This window comes from Lissotriton helveticus, chromosome 2_2, assembly GCF_964261635.1.
Source record: "Lissotriton helveticus chromosome 2_2, aLisHel1.1, whole genome shotgun sequence".
NCBI lineage: Eukaryota > Metazoa > Chordata > Amphibia > Caudata > Salamandridae > Lissotriton > Lissotriton helveticus.
Genome location: NC_136060.1, coordinates 270457496 through 270483279, shown reverse-complemented (window position 1 = coordinate 270483279; position 25784 = coordinate 270457496). Strand labels below are relative to the sequence as shown.

Sequence of the window (25784 nt, the reverse complement as noted above, 5' to 3'; positions counted from 1 at the left end):
TGTGGGTGCAACTCCACCTCCCAATTTAGTGATCAATGACTTGGGTATAAACCTTGATGACAAACATTTGTTCCAAAGTCATATAAATAAAATAACATTGATGTGTCTGTTCTCCCGTGAGCTGTTCATGAAAACCTTCACTTTTCTTGCTCCAGAGCGTAGGCAGCTTGCAAGTGGTTCAGAATTTAGCAGTATATCTCATTTTCAGGCTTCCTAAGGGAACCAGGATTTCTGCTCATAGAAGAGCTTTTCATAGGTTAACGGTGGAGAAGAGAATTAAGGCTTATTCCATCTTTAGAAAATTTCTAAAACGCACCTCGTATGAGTGTTTTACAAGGAATTGAGGATTTTTGATGCATCTGATTGTTTTGGCTTCAAGAAGCCCTTTGTGGGCAACAGTTTTTGCACTCTATAAAACATCATAACATAACATGACATAACATATGATATGTTTCATGTATTTAAATGCAATATTACTAATTTTCATTTTATTGTGTTAGAATGTAATAGTTATTATTTATATGCTTGTAGTTTTCAATTTAGAATTCTTAACATTTTTTCTGAATTATTTTTAAATTTGAGCAAAATATTTTTAATATTTCATGTGACATCAAAAATGTTGCAAACACATGAGATGTTCAAAAAATTTAGAGAAGTTGTAGTTACATTTAAAACATCAAAATTATACATGTTTTATATATTGATTGTGTGATAGGAATTCTAAATGTAAGCACTTTCCATAAGGTTGGTAGGAGGTGAGTCAGTTTAGTATATAAGAAACAACATCCGGTTACATGGACTTATCACAATATGTGTAGCCTGGGTTTAGAACAGTAAATATGGCCCCGCCCATTAATAAACTCTTTCTCCAATGTTAGGAGAACAGTAACTATACTACTCAATATGACATCCCCAAATATATGCACATAATATCTGTCGGATTCTAATTAGAATAGTAAATATGCCTCCTCAAATTATATGGGCTTTGACCAATATTTGTAGAGTAAATATGCCCCTTCCCTTATATGTGCTTTCTTCAGTTTGTGTAGGACTGAAGTTAGAACAGCAAATATGCTGTCACCTAAACATATGCACTTTCACCAATGTTAGTGGGACTGGATTTGGAATAATACATTTTTCTCTCCAAACTTTATGCACTTTCTCCACTGTTTGTAGGACTGGGGTTACATTAGTAAATGTGATACCTGTAAACGTATGTACTTTTCCCAGTGTTAGTGGGACTGTAGTTAGAATAATCAATTTGAAATACTCAAATGTGTGCACTTTCCACAGTGGCATTGGAACGGGAGCTAGAATAGTAAAATTGACATCTCCAACTATATTCACCTGTCCCACTGTTGTAGGGCTGGAGATAAAACAGTAAATATAACCCCCTGCCCCCAATTACATGCACTTTCTTCAATGTCTGTAGGGACGAAATTAGAATAGTAAATGTCCCCCTCCTAACACTCCCTCCCCCACTTATATGCATCTTCTTCAATGTGAGTGACAGTGGAATTAAAATAGTAAATATGACAACCCAAAATATGTGCACTTATGCAGTGTTAGCGGGCATGGAGCTAAGTATAGAACATTTGGACCATTTATATATGCCCTTATCCCAATGTTGATAGGACTGAAATTAGAATTGTTAATTCGACCCCCAGCCCTATTATAAACACTTACCCCAATGTTTATAGAATAGAACCTAGAATAGTAAATATGCTCTCCACCCCAATTATACTGTAGTTTCCAAAATGTTTGCAGGAGTGGCATTAGAATACCTCAATGGTGTTTATTCACCTGTCTTAAAAATACTGTCAGCGGTCCCTTTAATTCCAGGATGATAATATTACCGTAATATATGATGATGCTGAAGCCCATGTATGCAACATATTAACACTACTCGGGCAAAAAGCATATATTTTCAGTTACATTTAATTACTTGGGTTTTGAGCTTCCTGAAACGTACATATCACCTTGTCTCTATCATAATAAATGATACCTGAACCAACCAGGTGCCTTATCATGATGCCAATTTCTGAGCAGCGCCAGGGCAGAAGGTATCCGTGTTTCTTTTTGGTATCTCGAGTGTATACATTAACTCGGAAACATCTCCAAGTCCATGCATGTTTTTCTGACCGCAGACCTCTGCAACACAAAGAGGCAATTACCAGCCTCTGTTTCTGAGCTCTGCTGTAAGAAGCCAAAAAGAAGTGCGCAGATGAAGCACAGAAAACAGCATCCTGATCCGACCCAAGGAGGAGAGAAAGAATGAAGTCATTGAAACTATGCAAACCTTTGCTGATTGCAGTCTAATGGTCTTACTTTAAAATCGCTAGGATGCAAAGATAGCTTATGCCGTTTCTCATATATAATCATATATGAGAGCGTTTCTAAAAATAATACGATTTGATATTAAGCCACTCTAATGCCTCAGCAGAGACTATGCACCACAATGGTGAATGAACAACAGTACAATATTCTTCATCGAGATTACAATATAGAAGGTGTTGCTATTGATTAAAATGTGGTTATGAGTATGAGGCATACAGCTCGCTTCAGTAACATACAACTGCTCATAACTAGAGACAAATCGAAAATATAAATTACGTATTTATTCAATTGATCTCACCTGCAGTTCCAGAGAGCTCCACACTTAAGGTTTGTTCAATAGTCTTGTTCTCAAATGGGGAACCCTTGGGATCACTGGAAGACATTGAACATTTATAAAAACAAGCTGAAATGGAGCTGCTGTAGACAAAATATGATAATGTCCCTTCCATTAAAAACTGGTGTGACAGTTGTTAATACTTACTTTGGTGACTCAGGTGTCAATGGAAGTGACAGGCAGGTTGACTTGGCTGTAAAGGAAAAAAAGAAATCCTTAAAATCAGAGCTATTTTGAAAATGTGTTTTTAGACCTTATGTATAAAAAGTAGTAATGGAAGTTATAAAAACAATTTTTTTATAATATGCAATTATCAGATAGAGTAACATAATACAAAAAGACACAGATATTTTCCAATAAAATTAAAGGGAATTTCAACGTACCGAAATTTAGAACAAAATGTCGGTCTCTAGAACTAAGAAGCACTTATAGCGAACTTGACATAAAAAACGTATATTTGCTAATTACATTTTCAGCATATTTGCCAGTGTGTTAAATAGTGGCGATTTTCTACATGACATAGTCTTTATTACGTAAATGGCAGTAAGCATAAGAATGTGCTGGGTACTTGGAATTACTAATGTGTCCAGAACATTATTATCCAGAAAACATATATAAAGCGCACTCCTCTGATGCATGAAAATTGTCACTATCTAGATGAAAACCTGTAGCCTTGGCGCTCACACACACTAACAAAGGTGCAATGTGCCCTGGTTACAACTCTACCAATATATGACTTTAGTAGGATGATAATAATAATAATCCACATTTGTAAAGCGCAAACCATCACCCGTTAGGGTCTCTAGGCTCTAGAGGCCGTTGGGAAGATTAAGCAAGCTATTGCCCAGAGTCACATGGTGCTGGGCTAATCTGCCGCTGGCCCCAGGGATCGAACCGTGGTCCCCAGGTTATTTATTTATTTATTTATTTTATAGCACTTATAAGGCGCACAGCTACCCACAAAGGGTTTCCCGGCGCCGAATCAGCAAAACACAGGACACAACTAGAGAGAAAAACAGATCCGAAGGCAAATTATTTATCAAACAGCCAGGTTTTCACACTTTTTCTGAAACTCCTATAGTTTTCTTCTTTGCGTATTTGAGTGGGCAGTGTGTTCCAAAGAGTTGGACCCAGAAATGAAAAGGATGTTCCGCCCATTCTAGCCCGTTTATACCTTGGTACCGCAAAGTTCGCTGATGTAACTGAGCGCAGATTGCGGTTGGGTAGGTAAGGCTTGGCAAGATCTTGAAGATACTTGGGAGCAGTCCCGGCTTTGATTTTGAAAAGGTAGCTCAGAGTTTTAAAGCGGATCCGATTTTCGACCCTGAGCCAGTGCCGGTCCCTGAGATGTTTAGTAATCCTGGCATATCTCGGGATTCTGCAAAGCAGTCTGGCCGCAGTATTTTGTACCAGTTGTAAGCGTCTTATTACTGCTTTGTTTGCACCCAGGTACAAGATGTTACCGTAGTCAAGCCGAGATGTCACTAAGGCATTGACTACGGTCTTCTGGGTGGTCAGTGGTAGCATCCAGACAATTTTGCGTAACCATCTGAGAATAGTGAAACATATGCCAGCCACTTTATTTGCTTGCTGCACCATAGATAGGCTGTCATCAATGATGACCCCAAGATTTCTGACCTGAGTAGCTGGGGTCGGGAGCTTGCCTAGTGAGGTCGGCCAATGGGAATCGCTCCAGAGATCTTTACTGTTCCCTAGGAGGAGGATGTCTGTTTTTTCCCCATTTAATTTAAGTTGGTTGGCCGACATCCAGCAGAAAATTTCATGGAGGCCTGATTTAAGTGCAGAAGAGTCAGACGAGTCAGATTTAGATAGTGAAAATAGAATCTGAGAATCGTCTGCATAGGTCATCAAAACCAGACCAAAGTTCTCTGCAAGGTAGGCTAGTGGGCGGAGGTACAAATTAAACAAAAGGGGACTCAGGATGGATCCCTGTGGTACACCGTGGGGAGAATAAAAAACATCCGAGCAGGCCTCAGAGGAGGTGATCTGGAAGGTCCGTAGGGATAGGTATGATTTGATCCATTCTAACGCCTTGCCCTCGACACCACTCTCCCCCAATCTGATGAGCAGTTTGGAGTGAGAGATGGTGTCGAAGGCCACGCTTAGGTCCAACAGGACCAGGGCCACCGTTTGGCCATCATCTCTAAGCTCTCTGATTTTTTCCGTGATTCCAAGCAGGGCGGTTTCAGTGGAGTAACCACTCCTGAAACCGGACTGAGACGGGTGAAGTAGTTAATTATTTTCCACATATGTGGAGAGAGCTTCATGAATATGCCTCTCCAGCATTTTAGAAAAAGCAGGAAGCAATGATATTGGTCGATAATTGGCCAATATCGTAGGGTCGGCGGCTGGCTTTTTCAGCAAAGGGCTAACTATGGCATGTTTCCATAGAGCAGGAACTGAGGCCTGTTCCATAGACGCATTAAGTATCTCCGTAATGGGCGTCAGGGTGGAATCTTCCAGTTGGCTAATGATGCTGATTGGAATAGGATCACGGGGAGAACCCGATTTGATAGATTTAAGAATTTTCCTCAGTTTATCCGATGTGATGGGAGGCCAGTCTTCGAGGTGACAATTACCTTTAGAGATTTGAGAAGTGACTTCTTGGTTCTGGAGTCAGTCACCCTGGCCGTGGCGCCACACCTCTCCCATAGGAGAGAGTAGGTCCCTCTAGGGGGATCCACTGTCTGTAACACAATAATAATAGTAATAAAGCAGTTTTTTTTAAATGCATCCTGTTTTCCTTTCAGGAAAACGGGCTGCATTTAAAAAAGAAAAATGAAACATTTCTGTTTCATTTTTTAAAAGCAGGCAGTGGTCCCTGAAACCACTGCCTGCTCTTAAAAAATATTTCCGCGTGGCTTACCACCTTCTTGAAGTAGGTGGTAAACAGCGAGTGTTTTGCGGCCGCATATGCTGTCTCAAACAATGGTACATTCCATTGTTACTCCGTATTAGGAAGGGATGAGGTTTCCTAATAGCGAGAGTCGCAAAGTCTATTTTGTGAGTCACTGACTTGCAAAATAGCATTGGTACATGCCAGGGCCCTTTTTTGCGGTCGCAAACAGGGCAATTTTCGGTTTGCGACCTCAAAAAAACAGTCATACATCTGGCCCTTGATGCTACTTTGTATACCACTTAGTGATTGTGCGCTCCATGAAAGAGAAAGCTGCTGCTGGTTCTTATCTTACAATGGGGCATTTCAAGACTGTTGCTGGAAAAATAGTGCAAAAATACCATTCTAGCAAGTTCACTATTAACAGGGCAAGTAGATTCCTGATGAGTTCGCCAATGTTCAGAATTAAACAGCATGGTGCCACAGAGGATGAAAGTCACTGCCAAGGGAGCAATGCTTTATCGTCCAATCCAAATCATTTCTTAGAGAAAACACAAACAAAACACATCACATGAGTATTCAATAGGGTAACACACCATGAAGGTGTAGTGACTAATGCACAGAACAACTCTGTGACCTTCAACTCAACGGCTCGAACTATTCATAAGCCTATCCTACAGCCAAGCTACAAATTCACCCTCAATCTTTGCTGGCTATAGCCACAATGCAGCCAGCTCCTGGCTGCACTCACTGGTCCGCCAAGCCTCTAACTTCATATTTGCCAATGAAACTGAACTATATTAAAATTTTCAGCAGTAGCAACATTATGTTGACATTTAGTTCTACTGCACCCGCCTCTGTGACCACAGATTACTAATGCTGAGTGGAGTACATTACATGTGGGCCACTGGTTTGAATCTCCCTGGGGTAAACACCTCATGGTATCCTACTGAGATCAATGAAAGCAATGCCTCTGAATTGGGTACCAACATCTATTATTAAGGGACACCTAAGTGAGTCTGTAGAGAGTATTATATGAATGGTCAGTAATAGTGCTGATGTCCTGCAGAAACAAGTAGAACATTGTTTTGGAGTAGGAGGTCTCAGTCAGTTTAAGGGAAAAAGGAGACATGCATGAGATTTGGACAGTTGGATTTTAGTATTCTTATTGTGTACGTATCTTTTTTCATTTCTATAATCTTCCTAATACAAAGGACAAATACATATTAAAATGTCGTTCTCGCTGTAAATCCTGATGTGGACATTTAAACTCACAGCTCACTGGCTAAAGATAATGATGATTGTCTAGAAAGTGCTAAGTTGATTGTTTTAGTGGCACTTGTTCCAATTCACAAGGGTTTCTTTATGGCTGTGCATCTTCCTCAGGGGCCACTTAATGTCAGCTAAATTAAAAACTCAATGATGTGCTTCCTTCTGCACGGCCTACCCGACTGCACGTCAATGTCAATCTCTGGACAAGGCCATGTGAATGTTTTTCCTTCGAGTGAAGTAAGGGCATCTATTTAATTTGGTTTTCAAACAACCCATTTCTGTTTTAAAAAATTGAGTTGAAAGGAGTTTCGTTCCGAGGCCCATTGCCTATATTTTTTCGGGCTTGGCTTTCTAATGCACGTGCGCTTGTTTGCTGAAGATAATATGACCTTCAATAGAGCTGTGCGCAAAGCGAAGGGACTGCAAAAAAAGTTCAAAAAGAAATGTATAACGCTAGTCATGCACTTACTTTCACTGATAAAGGGTGAAAGTTTGCGAAACCTGTGCATGGTGACACACATATGTACGCATGCACACTTGGCATTCATGACACCATTATCTAATCAGGTAGGCCCTATACATTTTAATTATTAAGACCTAGGTAGATTTCACCCAGGTAGCACGTTCTCCTGACGTGTATATTGATTATCAGCGCTGTATGTTTTGTGCATACATTATTGAATGCTCAAAGCCAATACAATCTTGGACTTGTACCAAGATCATCACGTGTTGAGTGCAGTGCACCCACTGTACAATAAACTTGGACTAGAAAGATTTTTATTTTTTGTACTGTTTTATACATTCTTATAATGTGGACTCAACCCCGGGGCTTTAGCGTGTTGTACCTGACAAATGAATTAAGACCTCAGAAGACAAAAAACACAGTAGGACTTAAAATGGCCAAATAACACACAAGAAACACAGTGCAAGATCAACTCGAAAAGACTTTGAAAAAGCCTTTGTTACAGTTGACTGGACCTATCTTGATAAAGGGCTTGGCGGTATGGGTCTTGCACTTCGTTTCTGTGCAAACGTGAGGGTCCTCTACGCAGGTGCTCAAACCCGGGTCCAGGTTAATTGTGTCTTATCAAACACCTGTCCTGTGCAGAGAGGCACCCGGCAGGGATGCTCAGTGTCTCCGCTTTTGTTTGTGCTCGCTATCAAGTCACTGGTGGTGTGGATTTGATGCAATGCCCAGGTGTGGGGATTCGACTGGGGACTGACAATGGAGGATCGAATAGCCCTATATGGGGACAATGTCCTCCTATTTATGTAAAAACCGGCTGAAACTGGGCCTAGAGTACTTCAAACCTTAATGTTTTTGGGAAGGATTAAGGGCTTCAAGTCAATTGGGGCCAATACCTATTAGTTCGGATAATGGGGACCACTGGGGTGAAGCCTGGCAATCCATAATTCTAATGCACCAAGTTTGCTTCCCTTACCTTGGCGTGTATGTATAATGGGGAAGGGATTTGACATGGAGCCTGAATCTCGCCCCAGTGCTGCACAGAGCTAATGAGGACCTCCAATGCTGGCTTCATCTCCCTCTCAACACCATGGGTAGGGTAACCTGGTACAAAATGATGATCATGCCCAGATTCCTCTACACATTACAAAAGTATCTCTTTTATAGTCCACAAACATGGTTTGACTTGGTCCTGGCCTTGTGAGCCAGATTTATTTGGGCTGGAGGGGCACCCAAGGTGACCTTTGGGAAATGCGCTTGGGCAATGTACGGTGGCGGCCTGGCCATGTTGGACATACAACTATATTATTGAGCGTCTCATCTACTCCCCATTAATGACTGGGTGCACAGGGGATGGGACGATCCGGCCTACAGGGGTGAGTTTGCCCTGCTGGGTCTGGACAATGTACTCCACATCTCATATGGTGGCTCAATTTCCTCTGATGCCCCTGAGATCATGCAGGTAGCATTTAAAGGTTGGAGGCCAACCCTCCGGTGGTTGGGGTGGTATCGCAAACTCACTAAGGAAACCCCACTCTGTGTGGGTAGATGGTTGTCTCAGGCGTCCTCTCTGGAGGGATTTAAAGGGTGAGATTCTATTGGGTTGTCAAGTCTTGGCAATGTTTAGGGTGGACAACATATGAAATCCTTTCAAGAGCTCCAAAAGAATTTGAAATGACATACTCCCAATTCTATCTTTATTTACAACTCAGGCACGCCCGCATGCCCATAGCGATGAGCTTCAGGATCTCCACAAATAGAGTCCCCTGGAAAACAAAATTCTCATGGGCACTTGGGCAAGGGTGGGATATCCCAAATTTACAGCCCCTTGTGATACATTCACCAACCTCATTGCTTTCGCTGAAGCACGGTGGGAGGGTTGGGGTGTGGTCTTTAGATGAAGAAGACTGGCGAGATGCCTGCATGGCTCAGCGCACTCTAGCTATCTCAGCCAGTCTCCACTTTATTTAATTTAAATACCTCCATCAACCCTACATGACCCCTCTTCGCCTGCGGAGAGCAGGGATGATAGATTCCCCAGAATGACGTACGTGTGAGAAACCAGCGGGGGATTTTTAAAATGTTATGTGGCAATGTCCTGTGATACAAAAATGATGGTCTGCTATGGTTATCATGTTATCTGCTGTGGTGGATATCAGCATTGATCCAAAAATTGCTCTGCTTGGGATCCTGGACGAATTGGGTGGGCCCAGGGGGGACAGGACTTTGGTTGGGCTGGACACACTACTAGCTGAACGTGATGTCACTCTCAATTGGGACTCCTCGGTGGCCTAAGGTTATTAATTGGTGTGGCAAATTGGAGGAAATAATCTATAAAGTCAGGATGTGCCCGAACAAATATGATAATTTCTGGAAAAAATGGTCGGGTATCACAGATTGGGGAACTGATGGCCATTTATAGCACCTTTTGGTTATGTTGGGGATTACTTTGTCGGACTTGTTCCATTTCCCTGTGATATCAATGCTGCTTTTTGTGTCCGTTTAATCACTGTACAAGTCAAAAGGTTTGATATTAACTTGCAAAATCTCAATAACGTGTTTCTATGAAAAATAGAAATATCAGTCCCAGAATGAAATATTAATTCCCAAGACTTCTCGAATTTCTGAGGCTTTTGACAATGGAGAGTTAAAAAGATGGTGGAATGTATCATTCATTCTGTTTTATGAGGACTTTGTGGAAATGCCTTGTATGATAGTTTGGGTTCACATCAAAATGCATTGCTACACACAGAAGAACTGGGCATTTGAGTGTGTGAACATACACTCGCAAACTTACAACCACACACATATACACACAATGAATGGGATTGAATTTAGGTGCATTCACTATGTAAGTTCAAGGTGCTACTAAATAACCTTCCTTCAGGTTATGACTGAAACTCTTAGCTCCCAGTATGGTAAAAAGATGTACAAACAATGCTCAGATTGCACCAATTAAACTGCCCATCACTAAAGTTTGCTTTGATATATAGGGTTAGTTCTAGATCAGAGTGTCTTCAGCTATTGAAAACTGTTGAACATTACCTGCCTGTTCTGGGGATACAGAACTTACAAACATGGTGGCCCAGATTGATACCTGCTGCTAAACATGCCCCTGAAGAACAAAATGTACAAATGATCACATATATTTCCCAATTAACTTTACCACGAGTGAGTGAACTGTAACATTGTGCATGGTTGTGCTTCACAATAAACAACATTTCTTTCTAATGAGGCTCATGGGGCCAGATGTACAAACTTCACTTTAACCTTTTCTTTTTCACTGAAAAAAATATATAATGTATATATATTTGTTTCTGCCATGACAGTGAAAATAAATGCAGCCTTTTTCTATCAGTGGCTGTTTTTAGAATCTTAATTGCCGCGGCCTGGAAAGACCCGATTGCGCCCTCTTTTCAGATGTGGTTAACTAGGTTGCTGGGGATCCATAACATAGAGGAATGCCTATATAGCTTTAAGGGTAAAAGGAGGAAAGATTTTGGTAAAAAGATTTGGGCTCCTCTTAGGAACTGGAGAGAGCTGAGATGATTAGACTTTCAGCTGAAGGGAGAACGATCCTCCTACATTGTCAGGATTGTAACATTCTTGTATATTTCATGGTTTTTTATGAATTACAGAAATTGGTATATATTAACTGTCTGTTTGTATTACATGCTATCTGGTTTAAGTCTATATGTGTAAATGTCTGATTTTATCACATGGTATCTAATTTGTATTTGTAACTTTGTCTGATATTCCGATCCATCTCAATAAAAATATAAAAAAAAAAAAAAGAAAATAAATGCAGCCTAATAACAAATGTTGTTTAGAACAATTTTTATATTCTGGTTTATTACCACAGAAGAGTAAAAACGGCAGGAGAAAACACTGTTTAGAGCATCACATATTTCATGTAACAACTCCTTAACACACACAAGCTGCTCTCTTATAGTCACAATTGCCTATTTAATGGGATTCTAATTTACGGTGTAAGCTCTTGCATTCTGGGTATGCTTTAAAATATAACAAGTTCACATGAAAAATGCAATGGAGTAAACCATGTATGCATGCATAGAGAGGAAAATTCGATTTAATACCATTGTTGAGGGAGTGGATGGTCATGGCTCCTCTTCACACTCAACAATGATAGAATAGCAAGGACAGATGCTTAGGCCCTGCTAATAAGTCAGGGTCTCAAGTAACATTTGAAAACATCGTGTGCAAAGTGGTGACAAGAACTTGACAGAGGTAATTAGTGAGCACCTGGATGAAGAATGGAATATAAATTATTCCTTAGCCCACCACTATCTAGATGACAGATATTCAGTCAAATGGCAAACTGAATAGTTCCATGTTCAAGGGTTTCCTGAAATGAAAGATGTTGGGGCTTGCCCTTCACTTAAAATTCAGGTTGTTCCATAGTCTGAGAATGTGCTCCCAGGAATAGGCCTTTTTGCTTTAATCTTTCAAAGTCTATTGTTTAATAGGTTATGCAGTGGTTGAATGGAGGTCTTTGAGCGAGATGTAATCTGTTACCAGATTCTGCAAAAACCTAGAACTGCACCAAGGTATGCCCTATTGCAGGGTTAAAAAACTCTTGAAGGTAATCGCCGACTTAAATGGCACCCAGTTGAGTACCTTCAAACCTGGCTCATTGCAGTTTAGTTGACAGAGACTAAGGTAGATTCTATCTGCTTGATTGTACAGTCTAAGTGAGGTTGCTAGTGTGTTTCTTTAAAGGATAGTGTAGGATACATTATAGTTATCAAGGCATGCAATTATCAAAGTTCTAGTCAGTATGTATGTATGTATGTATAGACGTTCTTGTAAAGCGCTATCACTGTCACCCGCCGGGCATCCTGGCGCTTAGACTGTTATGACACAGAGCGAGATTTTACCAACTTCCGATCTATTTACATTGTTCTGGGGAACAGGTGGGTCTTTAACTCTTTTTTAAAGGTGGAAAAAACTTCCAAGCCCCTAAGACCCAGCGGTAGAGAATTCCACAGCCGTGCTGCGGCAATTCTAAAGGATCGTCCGCCCATCCGGGTCCTCCGAAACTTGGGTACCACGACCAAGTGAGCCGAGGCTGATCGGAGTGATCTTGAGGGGATATACCATGAAAAAAGATCCTGCAAAGGGGCCGGACCTTGACTGTGTAAAGCTCTAAAAACGATACATAGAGCCTTGAAGTTCACCGGTTGAAAAATTGGGAGCCAGTGGAGGTCCCTGAGTGCCTTAGTAGAAGAGTCCGAGCGACGTCGCGAGAGTGCCAGTTTGGCGGCAAAATTCTGTATCCGTTGGAGTTTTCCTAGCACAGTAGTTGGTGCCCCCAGTAGCAGTGCGTTGCAGTAGTCGAGACGACTTAAGATTATGCTCCGCACTACTTCTGGTCTTGCCTGCGCCGGAAGCAAGGGTAGGATCTTTTTCAAGGATCCAAGTAAAGCCATACACGTAGCCACCGTTTTATTTACTGAGGTGTCCAGCTGTAGATCGGAACTAAGCAAGACCCCCAGATTCCGAACCGAATCAGCAGGTAGACTGGTGCCTTGGAAATCGGGAGGCCAAAAACCCTGTGGTAGGGGTCTGGGGATCCGATCCGTGGAACAGTGTAATACCTCTGTTTTCGAGCTGTTGAATTAGAGGGAATTATTCCCTAACCATTCTACCGTGGCACCCATGCATCGATGAAAAATCTCCTGTGACACCCCACCCTTACCTTCAAACGAGAAGATAAGCTGGGTGTCGTCGGCGTAGTTGGTAACTGTTATGCCAAACGACTTGATCAGCGTGATCAGGGGACGGAGGTACAGATTGAATAGGATAGGGCTGATGGCAGAGCCCTGGGGTACTCCCTGTCCAACCCTCTTGATGTTAGATTGATAGGGTGGTAGTGCAACTACCTGGTGTCTTTGCTCAAGATATGACACCAGCCATTCAAGGGCTAAGCCTGACACCCCCGCCTCTGTCAATCTCCTGATCAGAGTAGCATGGTTGACCGTATCGAACGCGGCCGACATGTCAAGCAGCACTAAAAAGGCTGCTTGACCCTGGTCAGCCCGCGTCCGAAGGTCATCAAGAACAGTCACCAGAGCTGACTCTGTCCCATGTGCCGGTCGAAACCCAAACTGAGCCACATCCAAACAATCATTCATTTCAAGAAAGTTGGAAAGATGTTTTGTGGCCAGTTTCTCTAAGATTTTGATAGGGAATGGCAGGAGGGAGAGGGGCCTAAAGTTAGCTGGGCATGTGGGGTCCAGATTTTCCTTTTTGAGCAATGGAGAGACCACTGCCAGTTTCCAGCAGTCTGGCACCCGTGCCGAGGTGAAAGACTGGCAACAGATGGAGAACAATGGAGGAAACAACTCTTCACGACAAAGTTTCCAGAATCTGGGTGGTAAAGGGTCGAGGGGTGAGCCAGAGGACATCCCACCAGCCAAAGAGCAAAAGTCCTCAAAAGATGGTAGAGGGAAGTTGCTTAGCTCACCTGCTCTGATGCACTCCTTCCCATTTTCTGGCGAGATGGAATCGTATGTAGTACTGCCAGTTGAGGGGGGGGGAGGTTATTTAAGATGTTGGTAATCTTATCCTCAAAGGCTTGTGCTAACAAGTCGCAGAGAACTTGTGAAGCCGGGAGGGCGTTTTTGGTACAGCCAGGATGGGCCAAGTCCTTTACGATCTTATGATCTTTACGTCAGCTGCACCTTATCCCACTAGTGAAGACTTGGACCGATTTGGCAAGGGCAGCAGAAACTAGACACTCTTAGCCACTGAGGAGCAGAGGAAAGGTCATTGAAGATGAGCTGCAGGTATTTAACTCTCACAAAAGGGATCCCACAGTAGCAGACCAGACAAAAAGGGCAGAAGTTCTTGTGGCCAATACCAGCATCGGAGTCCTATTTTGTAAAATGATTGATGATGTTGCTGGTGATAACTGGAACTCACAGAAATTAGAACCATAATGGATGGAATCTTAGAAACATACGTACCATCAGCAGATCAAACAGCGAACTCTGAGAAATGGAACCTTTCTCAACAACTGTCAGGATTCTAGCAATGAACTGCCTCAATTATGTCCATCAGACGTACTGAAGCAAAGCTGAGTTCATTCTGTCGTGAATATTCTACTTGGTGCCAGGCATGCTATACAAATTTCAAATGTATGATCATTTTAGAATCTCCACCAGTATGCGTCCTTCACATATCAATGTACCATCATGTAGAATGTACAGAGGATACCAGTAATATAGATTAATCCTCAAAACAGGATCAAATCTATTGTTTGCTGAGTGGCTCTTCAAAGGCAGTCTTAGGAAAGGGTTCATGAAATTTCTTTCTCGGAAAGTGTACTATCGATATTGGTGATACATTAGTCACAGAGATGGTCAAGATAATAGAATGAATAAGAATGGGTGAATTTAATGTGGTCAAAGAAGAAAAGGGCAACATCTGGCCCCTCAGTTTGCTTTTCAGTAAAGTACGAATCGTCACCAACACCTCAAAAACTCCAACCTTAGCAAAAAGACAGCTGACTGTGTAATAGTGATAGAACCCATTCTTGCAAAAGATGACCTGATTAGTGAAACAACGTACAAAAGGGAAACAATGCAGTGAGCTGAATTAGCAAAGCTTGCAGATTTTCAACCCAATTTTCAATTAGCAATTTTTGGAACGGCAATGCCGTTGGCCTGGTATGCAGTTGTGTCCCCTGCAAAATGCCCAACTTGAGAATCAGGTATCTAGGTTTTTAGATTTGTGGCCCCAATCTCAAGCTAATCTTGCATTTGTGTTAATGTCTAGGCCTGTCACTGTATTTAAGTCCAGTCCAGGACCTATTCTGAGCCTGACCTTGACCTGGAGGAGCTCACAAAGTACTCATTCCCTAGTGACTTGAGACTAATGTTCCTGTCACAGGGTTCAAGCACATAGTTCAGGGTTTTACAATGTTTTATATTGATCCAAGTGTGATCAAACCTCTTCTTTCTGTATCAGAGGAATAATAGACTCCCTGTCCACTTGTGTAAAGTTCTGCTGCAACAGGTGAATATGAACCTTTGAGTTAATATCCTGAGTGCATGTATATAAATATGTCTGTGTATGGTTTGCATATGTGTATGTCTGAGTGAACTAGATTTAAGGAGGCCTGTGGATTCCATGTTGGAAGCCTTTAGCCTGCGCATTTGAACAAGATAGAGATTAGGTTACTTTCTCAGACAATGGAATTCCTGAGACTGGATGAAGGAGAACTAGGCAATGAAGTGGAAGAAGAGGATATAAGCTCTGCTTAGAAATGCAATTAGGTCCTTTTGCTGCAGAGAGCTTTTCATTAGTCTCACTGAGTACTGCCATTTGGTGGATGGGACTGCAGTTCCTGTTGTAAAAATGTGAAGTGTTCTTTAGGAAGGGCTTAGACTTTTGTCTCTCAATTTCTGATTACTGTTAGATGAGTGTTCCAGGCTGGTGATGACCCAGCTGTGAGGAGCATCCTTCTAAACAAATGCTGAGTCTGAAAAATAGCCTGAGAGGCACACATGAAAGAAGAACTGACCCAAACCAGTTTTAAAAGTACAAACAGAGAATACACATTCCTGTCTGCTGTACCTGTATATGAGTGGGAGCTGTTAACCCACTTGTTCCGTTTCCAAGTTCTCTTCGACCGAGGAAGGGGTTCTACCCAGATAATTACGGTGCAACCAGAGTTGATGTCTACCTGATAGCCACCTACCCAGATGTGAGGGGGTATCTGCTCTGAAGGAAGGGTTGTTCTATATCCTGGAACACTTGGCAGATCCAGCCTGGAAGAAGAGAGAAGGAGCGAGCCAACTTTCCAAGAAGAGTGGATTACAGGCGTGGTCGAGCAGTTGACCCATGTGTGGGTTCATCTAACAGAGACTCATGGAAGTGTTGCTACAGTGAGGTCTATGTTCTCAGCTGGACACAAACGCCAAATCAGAGAATTCATGGCACTGCTGAAGTGAGACAGGGAATATTACCCCGTTAATCTTGCTTTTGCAGGAATGGCACTTGCCCCAAAGTGTGAACAGCTGAAGCGGAAACTGTGAGGGATGTATGTATGTATATATACATGTTGTTTTACGGGTGTTCATGTATACACTATATTCGCTATATTCACCTTATTTCTTACACTAACCATACATATGAATACCAAGTATAGCTCAAAATACTATGGCACAAAATTTGCATGATAATTCTGCACAACCCCACACTTTTTGGAATCTGAGTTCAGGTCTTCAAAACAACTGCTACACCCTCGAGATGCCAAAATACGCCACACAATAGAAATGTGACAATTACAATGTATCATTTGTTTTGCTTTGACTGAAATAATGACACCCTTAAAGGAGTCTTCTTGCCCAGCCTGCTCATGCCATTGTTTTGTCAAAGCTGCAGGAATCCACACGTTTTGTGTCCAAACCTGATTTAATGTTCAACACCTGACGCTTAGCGTCACCAGCAGGTTATTTCAGCATTATTTGTTTGGTTTGTTCTTGTTGACATGTACATTACTTCAAGGATAGTGTGGCTTCATAGGAGTCAGTCATAATGTGGATGTGCTTTTGCATGAAAAAGTCGTACCTGTAGCTGGAATTTTTCTCCAAGCACACTTGCATTATTCATTGGCAGTGGATGCCACAGTTCAGGGCTGAGGCAGAATGGATGTCAATTTTGTTTTTCTACCATACTCGGTATATCAAATACTCACAATTACTACTTGCCCCAAGCAGTGATCATGTTTGTATTCAATTGGTATTTTTATGGTGCTTTCCACATCAACCCCTCTCCCCCACAATGCCTAAAGAGCTTTTTCATGTGGTTTTGCGTTTGATGTTTAATAAAAAAAAGTACTGCAGAACAATGAAAATTAGGCCTGCTTGGTCTTCTGGACTACTTGTTGGCCTAAAAGCATAAATACATGCGAAGAAGCAGGAAATACTGTTTCTGTATTTTGCAGAAACAATATCTTCTTCCTGTAAAAAAGGGCATAATAATTGAACCAGAGTGTAAAGTGTTGTAATATATTTTTGCCTCATATCTGCATTGCTGTCCAACTGGGACGAGCCCGCAGCATTTCACTTGTTTTCTCAAAGGCTTGCATATTGATGAAGGAAAATCTATATTGAGGGGTAGGAGCAGCTCGGCAATTTTGGATCTTTTTCATAAAATAATGTTGTTAGCGCCACAACCCACCTGGCAAGTGATGTGACTGCATGTGCGCGTGCGCGTGGCCTTTCTTTTTGGAGATGCTTTTGTCGTGCCTGCTTCCGCTACTCCGGTTCTCTGCTGCTTTGGGCTGTGGAGAGTAGTCATTTGCAGTTAGGTACTTCAACAGCTCGGAGCAGGGACGCCTTGGCGGCTTTTGCTGCTGACAGGCAGATTTCGACTTACTGCTCCACGGGGTCTCGACCTTAAAAACCATAGAACAAGGAAAAGACAAAATTCACAATCTGCAAACACAATATTTTTCAGAGTTCAAACGAAGCTTCCTTTTAAATGACTCCAGACTACTGACTTTGAGTAACAGGCAGGACTGAACAAAACAATTCAAAGGAGCGTCATGCATCTTTTCCCATCCTGTTCAGTGTCATCTAAAAACCTTTTGCATACAACACTGAAAAACAGATGGCAACACAACCGTTAATTCGACTGGCTTTGTGAATCCAAGTTCAGTTACTGTGCACAGCACAGCAAGGCTTTGTAGAGGTGCTAGAAAAAGATGGGGGGAACGTCTCTTCGCGTTTTGGCCCACGTGGTTCCCTTACTTAGGCAGCTGGTATGACAGCCCGCCAGCATCTTCGGCCCCTCGTAAACCATACACGTCAACAGGTTTTATAACCGCACAGCTATTCGGTTCGTCGCTAAACCGGGTGGACGGCAACAGCTATGAGAACAGCCATTCACCCCTGCCAAGAAATCACGGCCATGAAGAGGTCTATTCAGCTTACAAGCAACCAACCCTTTTTGGAACGTGCTTTAAGATGTACTGGCGTTTCACAGTGAGAAGCAGCACAGAACCTACAAAGTACGTAGCCTGGCGTCCTACTCTTGTTGCTGGAAGTACAAAAGGCCTTCTTACATTCCTCACCTCATAGAAAAAGATTATGTTCCTACCTTAACAACCGCCGGGCTTGTTCTGATCCTGTGATTAGGGGCTGCATGGTTTTGTATGCTGAGGCCTCGGCATTCATTATAATTTAGCTGAGCGTTGGCTGGAGCCAGCAAGAGCTTCTTAAGCTATAAACATATCATGGAAGGAAAAAAACGGAAAAGTTATACACCTCCGAGAATTAAGGTGACTTATTTGAATTTTTAGCATAGTTTGTTAAAATTAACTCGTTTAACGTGCTGTAGAATGCAGATTAAATGTATGAGCGATTCGCTCGACCTTTCAGTTTCCTAAATTTACGAGCAAACAAGATTGCATTGTAGTTTTTTTTTGTTAATAGGAACATAGGCCCTAGTATTAATCTCAGCCACTGGTAATTACTTGGGGCTGCATCCCAGTCCAGCTATATTTTACACACCATACCACCTCAGTTTAGACCCAGCTTTATGCAAATCAGGGTTGACCCTGTTCCAGTTGGCGCAGTTCACCTCGAATTGCAAGGCCCTCCCTGAACCTGAACACAAGCAACTCAGTCAAAACAGGTTTTGTTCTGATTGGGGCTCCTGCTCTTAAGTCGGGAGTACCTCAGTTCTAGTGGCATAGTAAGCACGGGACCAAAGTCTGGGCATACCCGCCGCGCTTAGGGAATTGCACTGAAATATACAGAAAAACTGATAGATGGAATGCTTGAATTAACCTCAACCACTGCTAATTATTCAGGAACACATCAGAGCTCATCATTTATTTGTACTCCATGCCACCTCAGTTTGGACTGAGCCATGTGGGATTCAGTCTTGACATTGGTCCAATCAGAACAGTCGAGCCCAAACTGCAAGAACAGCAATACAAGCAACTCAAGACTGGTTATGCTCTGATTGGGTCTCTTCAGTCAGAAGTAGCTTGCTTCTAGTGGCACAGCCAGCATGGTACCCACACCTCAGCATACCCGTCGTACGTAGGGTGTCTCACTGAAGTATTTAAAAGATGGACAGAATGCTTGAAGTAATCTTAGTCAACGATAATTGCTCTGGCCCCATGCCAGAGGGGCCCCAATCAAGGCAATATCAGTCTTGGATTGGTGGTGTTCCAATTCAGGAAGAAACTGGGAGTTCATGAAGGAGCAGGGTCAAGAATGATTTGCATATGGTTGTGTCCAAAGTGAGATGGCATGCTGTGCAAAATGAACGATGCAGTGGGATGCTGCCCCGAGTAATTACCAGTAGCTGAGATTCATTAGAGGCTACTACGGTTCGGAAGAGGTGTGGTGAAAAAAATATATAACACTTACTTCTGCACTGCCCTTGTCACTCCTTAGTTGTCTCCTCTCCGCTTTTCTTCCTGAATCTCAGAAGCAGGAAACAAACAGGCTCCCCTAAGCCTCTCACTGCTGTCATCAGCATGACAGAAGTGCAGTAATTGGTCTGAGCAGCCTGGTTCAGTGCTCAGACAGGGAGTGCGAGCCTGTATATGTTATCCACACAGGCTGTGCAATACAGCCAGATGGAGAACATGCTAATTTCACATAACTGTCTGGCCGCCCATGATGGCTGGCCAAACAGTCATGCACACTTCAGTGCACATATTTCCTCCTCCCCCAGCTCTGACAGCCCAGCCCACCTCGCCCTAACCTGGCTCACACTGAAAAATAAAATGATAACATAATTTTATTTTTCCTTTTTTGCACTGCTAAAAAGCAGGAGGGCATGATTCTCCGCCTTAGCAGAGGAGCCGCTGCTGCTGAGATTAATTCAAGCATTCTATCCAGAACTTTTTTCGTATAGTTTAGTGTAATGTCCTAAGTGTGATGAGTATGCCTAGACATAGGCAATATGCTCGCTGTGCAACTGGAACCAGGCTAAACTGAGGGGCCACAAACTGAGTGAGATCGGTCTTGGGTTGTTTGTGTTTCACTTCACGGATAACCTGGCCTACCAGTTCAGGCTGGGATGTTCCTATTGGAGCATGATCAAAACTGATTGGTATATGGCTGGTTCCAAACTGAGGCAGTATGGTGTGAAAAATACCAGTGGAGTGGGATGCAGCCTGAGTGTTTACCAGTGACAGAGTAACTCAGCTATACCATCCATCACTTTTTTGTACACATAATTTATCAAGCATGACACAGGACCCTCTACCTAGGCCCACAGAGATGCGTCCATGACTCAAAAGAGGCTAAGACACGTATGAAATACAGGCTATATAAAAGTCATCACCATCTTGGACAACTCTTGAGTTTGTCTGTGCCACCGGTAAATACTCAGTGCATAAAACTTTCTTCTTTGCTAGTTTGTGCCATTGCAAAGGGAACCAATTATATGCAAAATTATCCTTGATCTTGTTCCAACAGAAACAGTCCATCATGAAATAGAAGGACCATCATCTCTGAATGGGAACATAAGCAACCCCAGACATTTTCAGCCTTGTTGGACCTCATCAGTGACAACAAGAGACCCACACCTGTGAATACTCTCACCACTAATGACAACTCACTTAGATAGGAAACACACTGCAATTAAATGAGAAGAAAGTGGGACTCTATGCAGTCATGTTCTTTCTTTCTCATTTCCTGGGTCAGTTTGTGAATTGAATCACACCCCTCAACAAGTTTCCCAAAATGTCCTCAGAAAAAAAGCTCTGCAAAAATGTTATATTTCCCATATTTCCCACACAATATATAATATGCCACAGACTGCTTTTAACTAATACCTCTATTTTGTTTTCATTATGAAGCACATTTCAAGAAATACAAATGTATGTGTACTGACTAGCCAATATAGCAATCCTTTCTGAGGAGAAATGTGAAACCAAAGAGTGAACTGGCAGTCAAGAGTGCTCTCGTTACACAACAGAAAGATAACTTTACCCACTGAGTTAGAGTATAACACCAGCTTATTTAGCCATGTGAAATTCAACATTAGGATAAATCACATATTATCCAATGTACATCATCTTTCATAAATAACCAGTGATAACCGCAGTGGATTATCAACTCAAATGTGGCTGCTGGTGCTCCAGTCTTAGAAGTGCTGACAGAAAAGACTGATCGTTACATCGCTAGTGGCAGAAAGGCAATCCTCCAGAGTGGTGACATATTTACTTTGCAGCTTTAATGAGCTTTAATACTTGTTCTGGGAATGAATTCATAAATGGTTAAGGAAACTTTCTACTCCTCCTGTGATTTTCTTCATTAGCCCGCCCTGAACAACATATAAATGTATTTGTATTGAATTATTCTTTTTCACGCTTAACTTACATTAAAACTCTGATTAGAACACTGTTATGTTGAGAGCTTCATTGAAAACATTTAAGTAGCGCTGGGCTCATAATGGCTGGTAAAAATCCTGAGATCCAACATTCCAATGTTTGTCTTCATGATTCTACCTTTTTAATTTAGAACATTCTACCCTTAGTGGGTGGAATGTTCTAATAGCCTTCCAGCCCTTCTGCCTCCAGCTAAACTATTTTTTTTGTTGCAACATTTATTTATTGAGAATTCAGCAATGTGCACTATACAAGTACAAGTAGACAATCAGATAGGCATTGAGAATACATGACACACAGTGCCACATGTCATGGTATAGAGTAAAGAGGAGGAAAATGGGGTGGGGGAACTAGGGGAACCCAGCAGTTAATAAGAAGAGGAGAGGAGGAAAACAACAATGCACTTGCGCTACCCAAGGTGGGTGTGTAGATGTCCCCCACCAACCAACAGAAGTGGAACAAGGCCATGTGCTTTGGGGGAAAGGGGTCTGGGTATGATAGGGAACCCCACTCAGGCAGATGAGGTGCCACTAGTAGTAAGAAAAGGTGGTGAGTGAGCGGAACAGAGGAGGATGGGAAGAGGGGAGAAAGGCCGTACTAGAAGCAGATATGTCAGAGCACCGAACAGTGTCCGTGGGATGACAGAGGCCAAACAGTGTAAACTGCCAGGGGCGAGGCTAAGGAGACAGAATCTTTGTAACATGGTCTGTGGTGGCAGCTGGGGTGAAGAGTCCAACACCCCTAACACAAAAGCGCACCAGACCGCCTCAAAGATATGTAGTTGGTTATTCAAAGTATATGTGATCGTCTCGCAACCTACTATATTATATAATGCCAGAAGCAATTCAGTCACTAGGGGGAAAGAGGGCTGCCGCCCGTGGCATAAGGTACAGAGTTTGGATGGGTCTGCCCCTCATAGGTGGCCTTCATCTTGGTCAGATCGAGAAGGTCATATTTCAGATCCTGGTGCTTCAGCCTGGGCTGTAGTGAGAGGAACCACCTGCAGATAGCATTAGTCGCCCCTGAATAGTAAGCAGCAAACAAGATCCTGTTACTACCAAGGAGGAGGGGTTTCGAGACCAATTGTGTGGCCTGTAGAATTACCTGGATGTCCTCGTGGCGCAACGCACAGGCAATGATTGGTCGGGGAGAGTTAGTTTCAGAGGCGAGGCAGGATTGGATGTAATGCACCTGCTGGAGCTCAACGGGTTCCGAGAAGTGCAGGTGGAGAAGATCTGGGAGCATGGATGTTAGGTATGCGATCATCTCTGAATGTTCCACAGCCCCAGGTCACCATAGATCCTGAAACTGTCTCTTCTCGACTTGTCCTCCAAATTCGTCATCATCCGGTAGAGAATGTCAATATCACGGCCCCAGTCCAGGAGACGCTAATACTGGCATCCAGGCAATTGTCGACCCCATCCAGGTGAGTACTGATCATTGCCATATCCTGTATGATAGATGTTCCCTCTGAAGGGAGGTAGGACATTTCTGTATCCATCGATGTGAGCGTGGCCTCAATGGACAAGATCTCCTTAAGAAGCTTCTCAATTTCTTGGTCTTCAAGCTTGGGAGGCCTCAAAGGTGTCATTTTCAGAGCTGATTGGGAGTGTCTCACGGCTTCCAAGTGGAGTAGTTGGCAAGCCAGTGGTTGGAATGTCAACATATGGAAAGGAAGGGGTGGAGGCTGAATACAAGAACACAAGGATGCACTCACAGACGACTGAGGATAAGGATGACAGGCTGCACCACAGGCACAGTGCAGGGGTCTGTGGTAGCTGCTCCAAAGTCCAAACTTTGATTAACATGCCCCCCCCTCCAGAAGGACTGTTGTAAGTGGCATGCCTGCAGCCCCGCTGCAAGCCCAGGCACCAGAAGTTCCCAGACACACTTCACAGTGATCATCCAACAAAGGTCCAAGGAACTCAGACCTAGGAGATCCCCAGGTCACAGGGTGGCCCCCAGTTGTGAGAAGCATGGCAGAAGACCTAAGGAGGTAGGAGGGGGACACCTCACAATCAAAATACAGTGCTGTGTCCAAACAACAGCTAAGGATGGAAAGACCTCCAACTTACTGCTCCATGGTGAAGAGGGGTTAACACAGATGGTGCTCTCCACAGCATAAAGAGCTGAGCAGGGACAATGGTGAGGGAGAGGGGAAGCTGCAGTTGCATCCTCTGTGGTAGCCCTGAGTTCTGCCCCCTTATCTACCCCTAACGATTAAGTAAAGGGGACCCACAGGCAAAGAGAGGCAGTGATGGGAGGGTGGCAGCAGTGTCTCCGGTGATGGGGACGAGTCCTTGATCTCTTCTCCCACCCCTGTCACCCAAGCAAGGGGGGGGGTGTGGGCAGCAGAAGCAGCGATAGTAGGTCATTTTCGATGATCTGGGGAGCTCTTGGCCTACCGTCTGTGTGAGAGGCTAAGGGAGGCAGGGTGGTCCGTGATGAAAGCGTATGCTGCAGGGGCCAAATGCTCACAGCCTGGCAGGAGAGGGCAGCACAGCACATCACCTGAGGGCAAGGCTCAGGAGCCCCTTGGCAGTGATCTTAGGCATCACCCTGGGCCTTCATCAGCCAAAAGAAGTGCTGGGGCTTCTGACAGGCACTTTCAGGCTGACTCAGCATTTTGGTCAGATACCCAGAAAAAGGATGATGCTGCAGCCACGTCCCTAGGACGCACTTTGCACCGGCTTGTCTCTGCACCCCAACGGCCTCGGAGTCCGAGCAGGGTGAGAGCGGCCACAACAGGGACCTCCGTAGCAAGTGAGGCTTGGCTCGGTGCACCCCAAGAACAGGCGGGCGAGACAGGCAGCACTTTGTACCAGCTCATCTCCGCACCGGTGCACAGACATAATATCGACTCCAAAATATCGTCTGGACAGAATATCGAGTTTTAAATATCGTTTGGAGAAAATATCGACTAGACAGAATATCGACAGCCAAAATATCGTTTTTAAGGTAAGTGAAGTAATATCGACTGTAAATAATATAGACAGTGAAAATATCCAAGTATATAATCTAGATAGTAAAAAATATAGTTTTTTAAATAATATTTAATTATTTATAGTGTGTTTATGTTATAATATGTGTGAAAAGTGTCAATTTATTTTATTATTTTTTTTAATTAATTATTTTTTTAATTATTGTGTAATTTAATTCTGTAGCGGGTTGTGGGTTTATAGGGGAATAGGGTGGGAAGTAATTTAATTATAATTAATTAAATATGTAAATGTATTAATTGGTAGTAATAATTAATTAATTGGTAATTAAATAATATATGTTAATTATTTAAAATTTAATTGGTAATTAATTTTATTTAATTGATTAATTGCTAATTATGTTAATTAAAATAATTTATTTTCTCTAGCGGGTTGTGGGTTTATAGGGGAATAGGGTGGGAAGTAATTTAATTATAATTAATTAAATATGTAAATTTATTAATTGGTAGTAATAATTAATTAATTGGTAATTAAATATTATATGTTAATTATTTAAAATTTAATTGGTAATTAATTTTATTTAATTGATTAATTGCTAATTATGTCAATTAAAATAATGTATTTTCTCTAGCGGGTTGTGGGTTTATAGGGGAATAGGGTGGGAAGTAATTTAATTATAATTAATTAAATATGTTAATTTAATAATTGGTAGTAATATTTAATTAATTGTTAATTAAAAAATGTTTGTTAATTAATTCAAATGTAATTGGTAATTAATTTTATTTAATTGATTAATTGCTAATTATGTTAAATGAAAGGGGTATTTTTAGGGTTCAGGGTCAGTTTTTAGTTTTTGGGTAAAGGGGTATTTTTAGGGTTCAGGGTCAGTTTTCAGTTTTTGGGTAAAGGGGTATTTTTAGGGTTCAGGGTCAGTTTTCAGTTTTTGGGTAAAGGGGTATTTTTAGGGTTCAGGGTCAGTTTTCAGTTTTTGGGTAAAGGGGTATTTTTAGGGTTCAGGGTCAGTTTTTAGTTTTTGGGTAAAGGGGTATTTTTAGGGTTCAGGGTCAGTTTTCAGTTTTTGGGTAAAGGGGTATTTTTAGGGTTCAGGGTCAGTTTTCAGTTTTTGGGTAAAGGGGTATTTTTAGGGTTCAGGGTCAGTTTTCAGTTTTTGGGTCAAGGGGTATTTTTAGGGT

General features: G+C 42.4%; 1 protein-coding gene across 1 annotated transcript in view; it reads right to left on the bottom strand.

Annotated features, from left to right (window-relative positions):
* The window catches only part of PPARGC1A (PPARG coactivator 1 alpha), a 252579-nt gene that overhangs the window by 90392 nt on the left and 136403 nt on the right, over positions 1-25784 (bottom strand). Inside the window, exons 4-7 of the mRNA XM_078678397.1 lie at positions 18397-18519; positions 17476-17692; positions 2819-2864; positions 2636-2709 (exon numbers count right to left, since the gene is read on the bottom strand). Coding sequence (XP_078534523.1) covers positions 2636-2709; positions 2819-2864; positions 17476-17692; positions 18397-18519 — 460 coding nt within the window. The remainder of the gene's footprint in view (positions 1-2635; positions 2710-2818; positions 2865-17475; positions 17693-18396; positions 18520-25784) is intronic.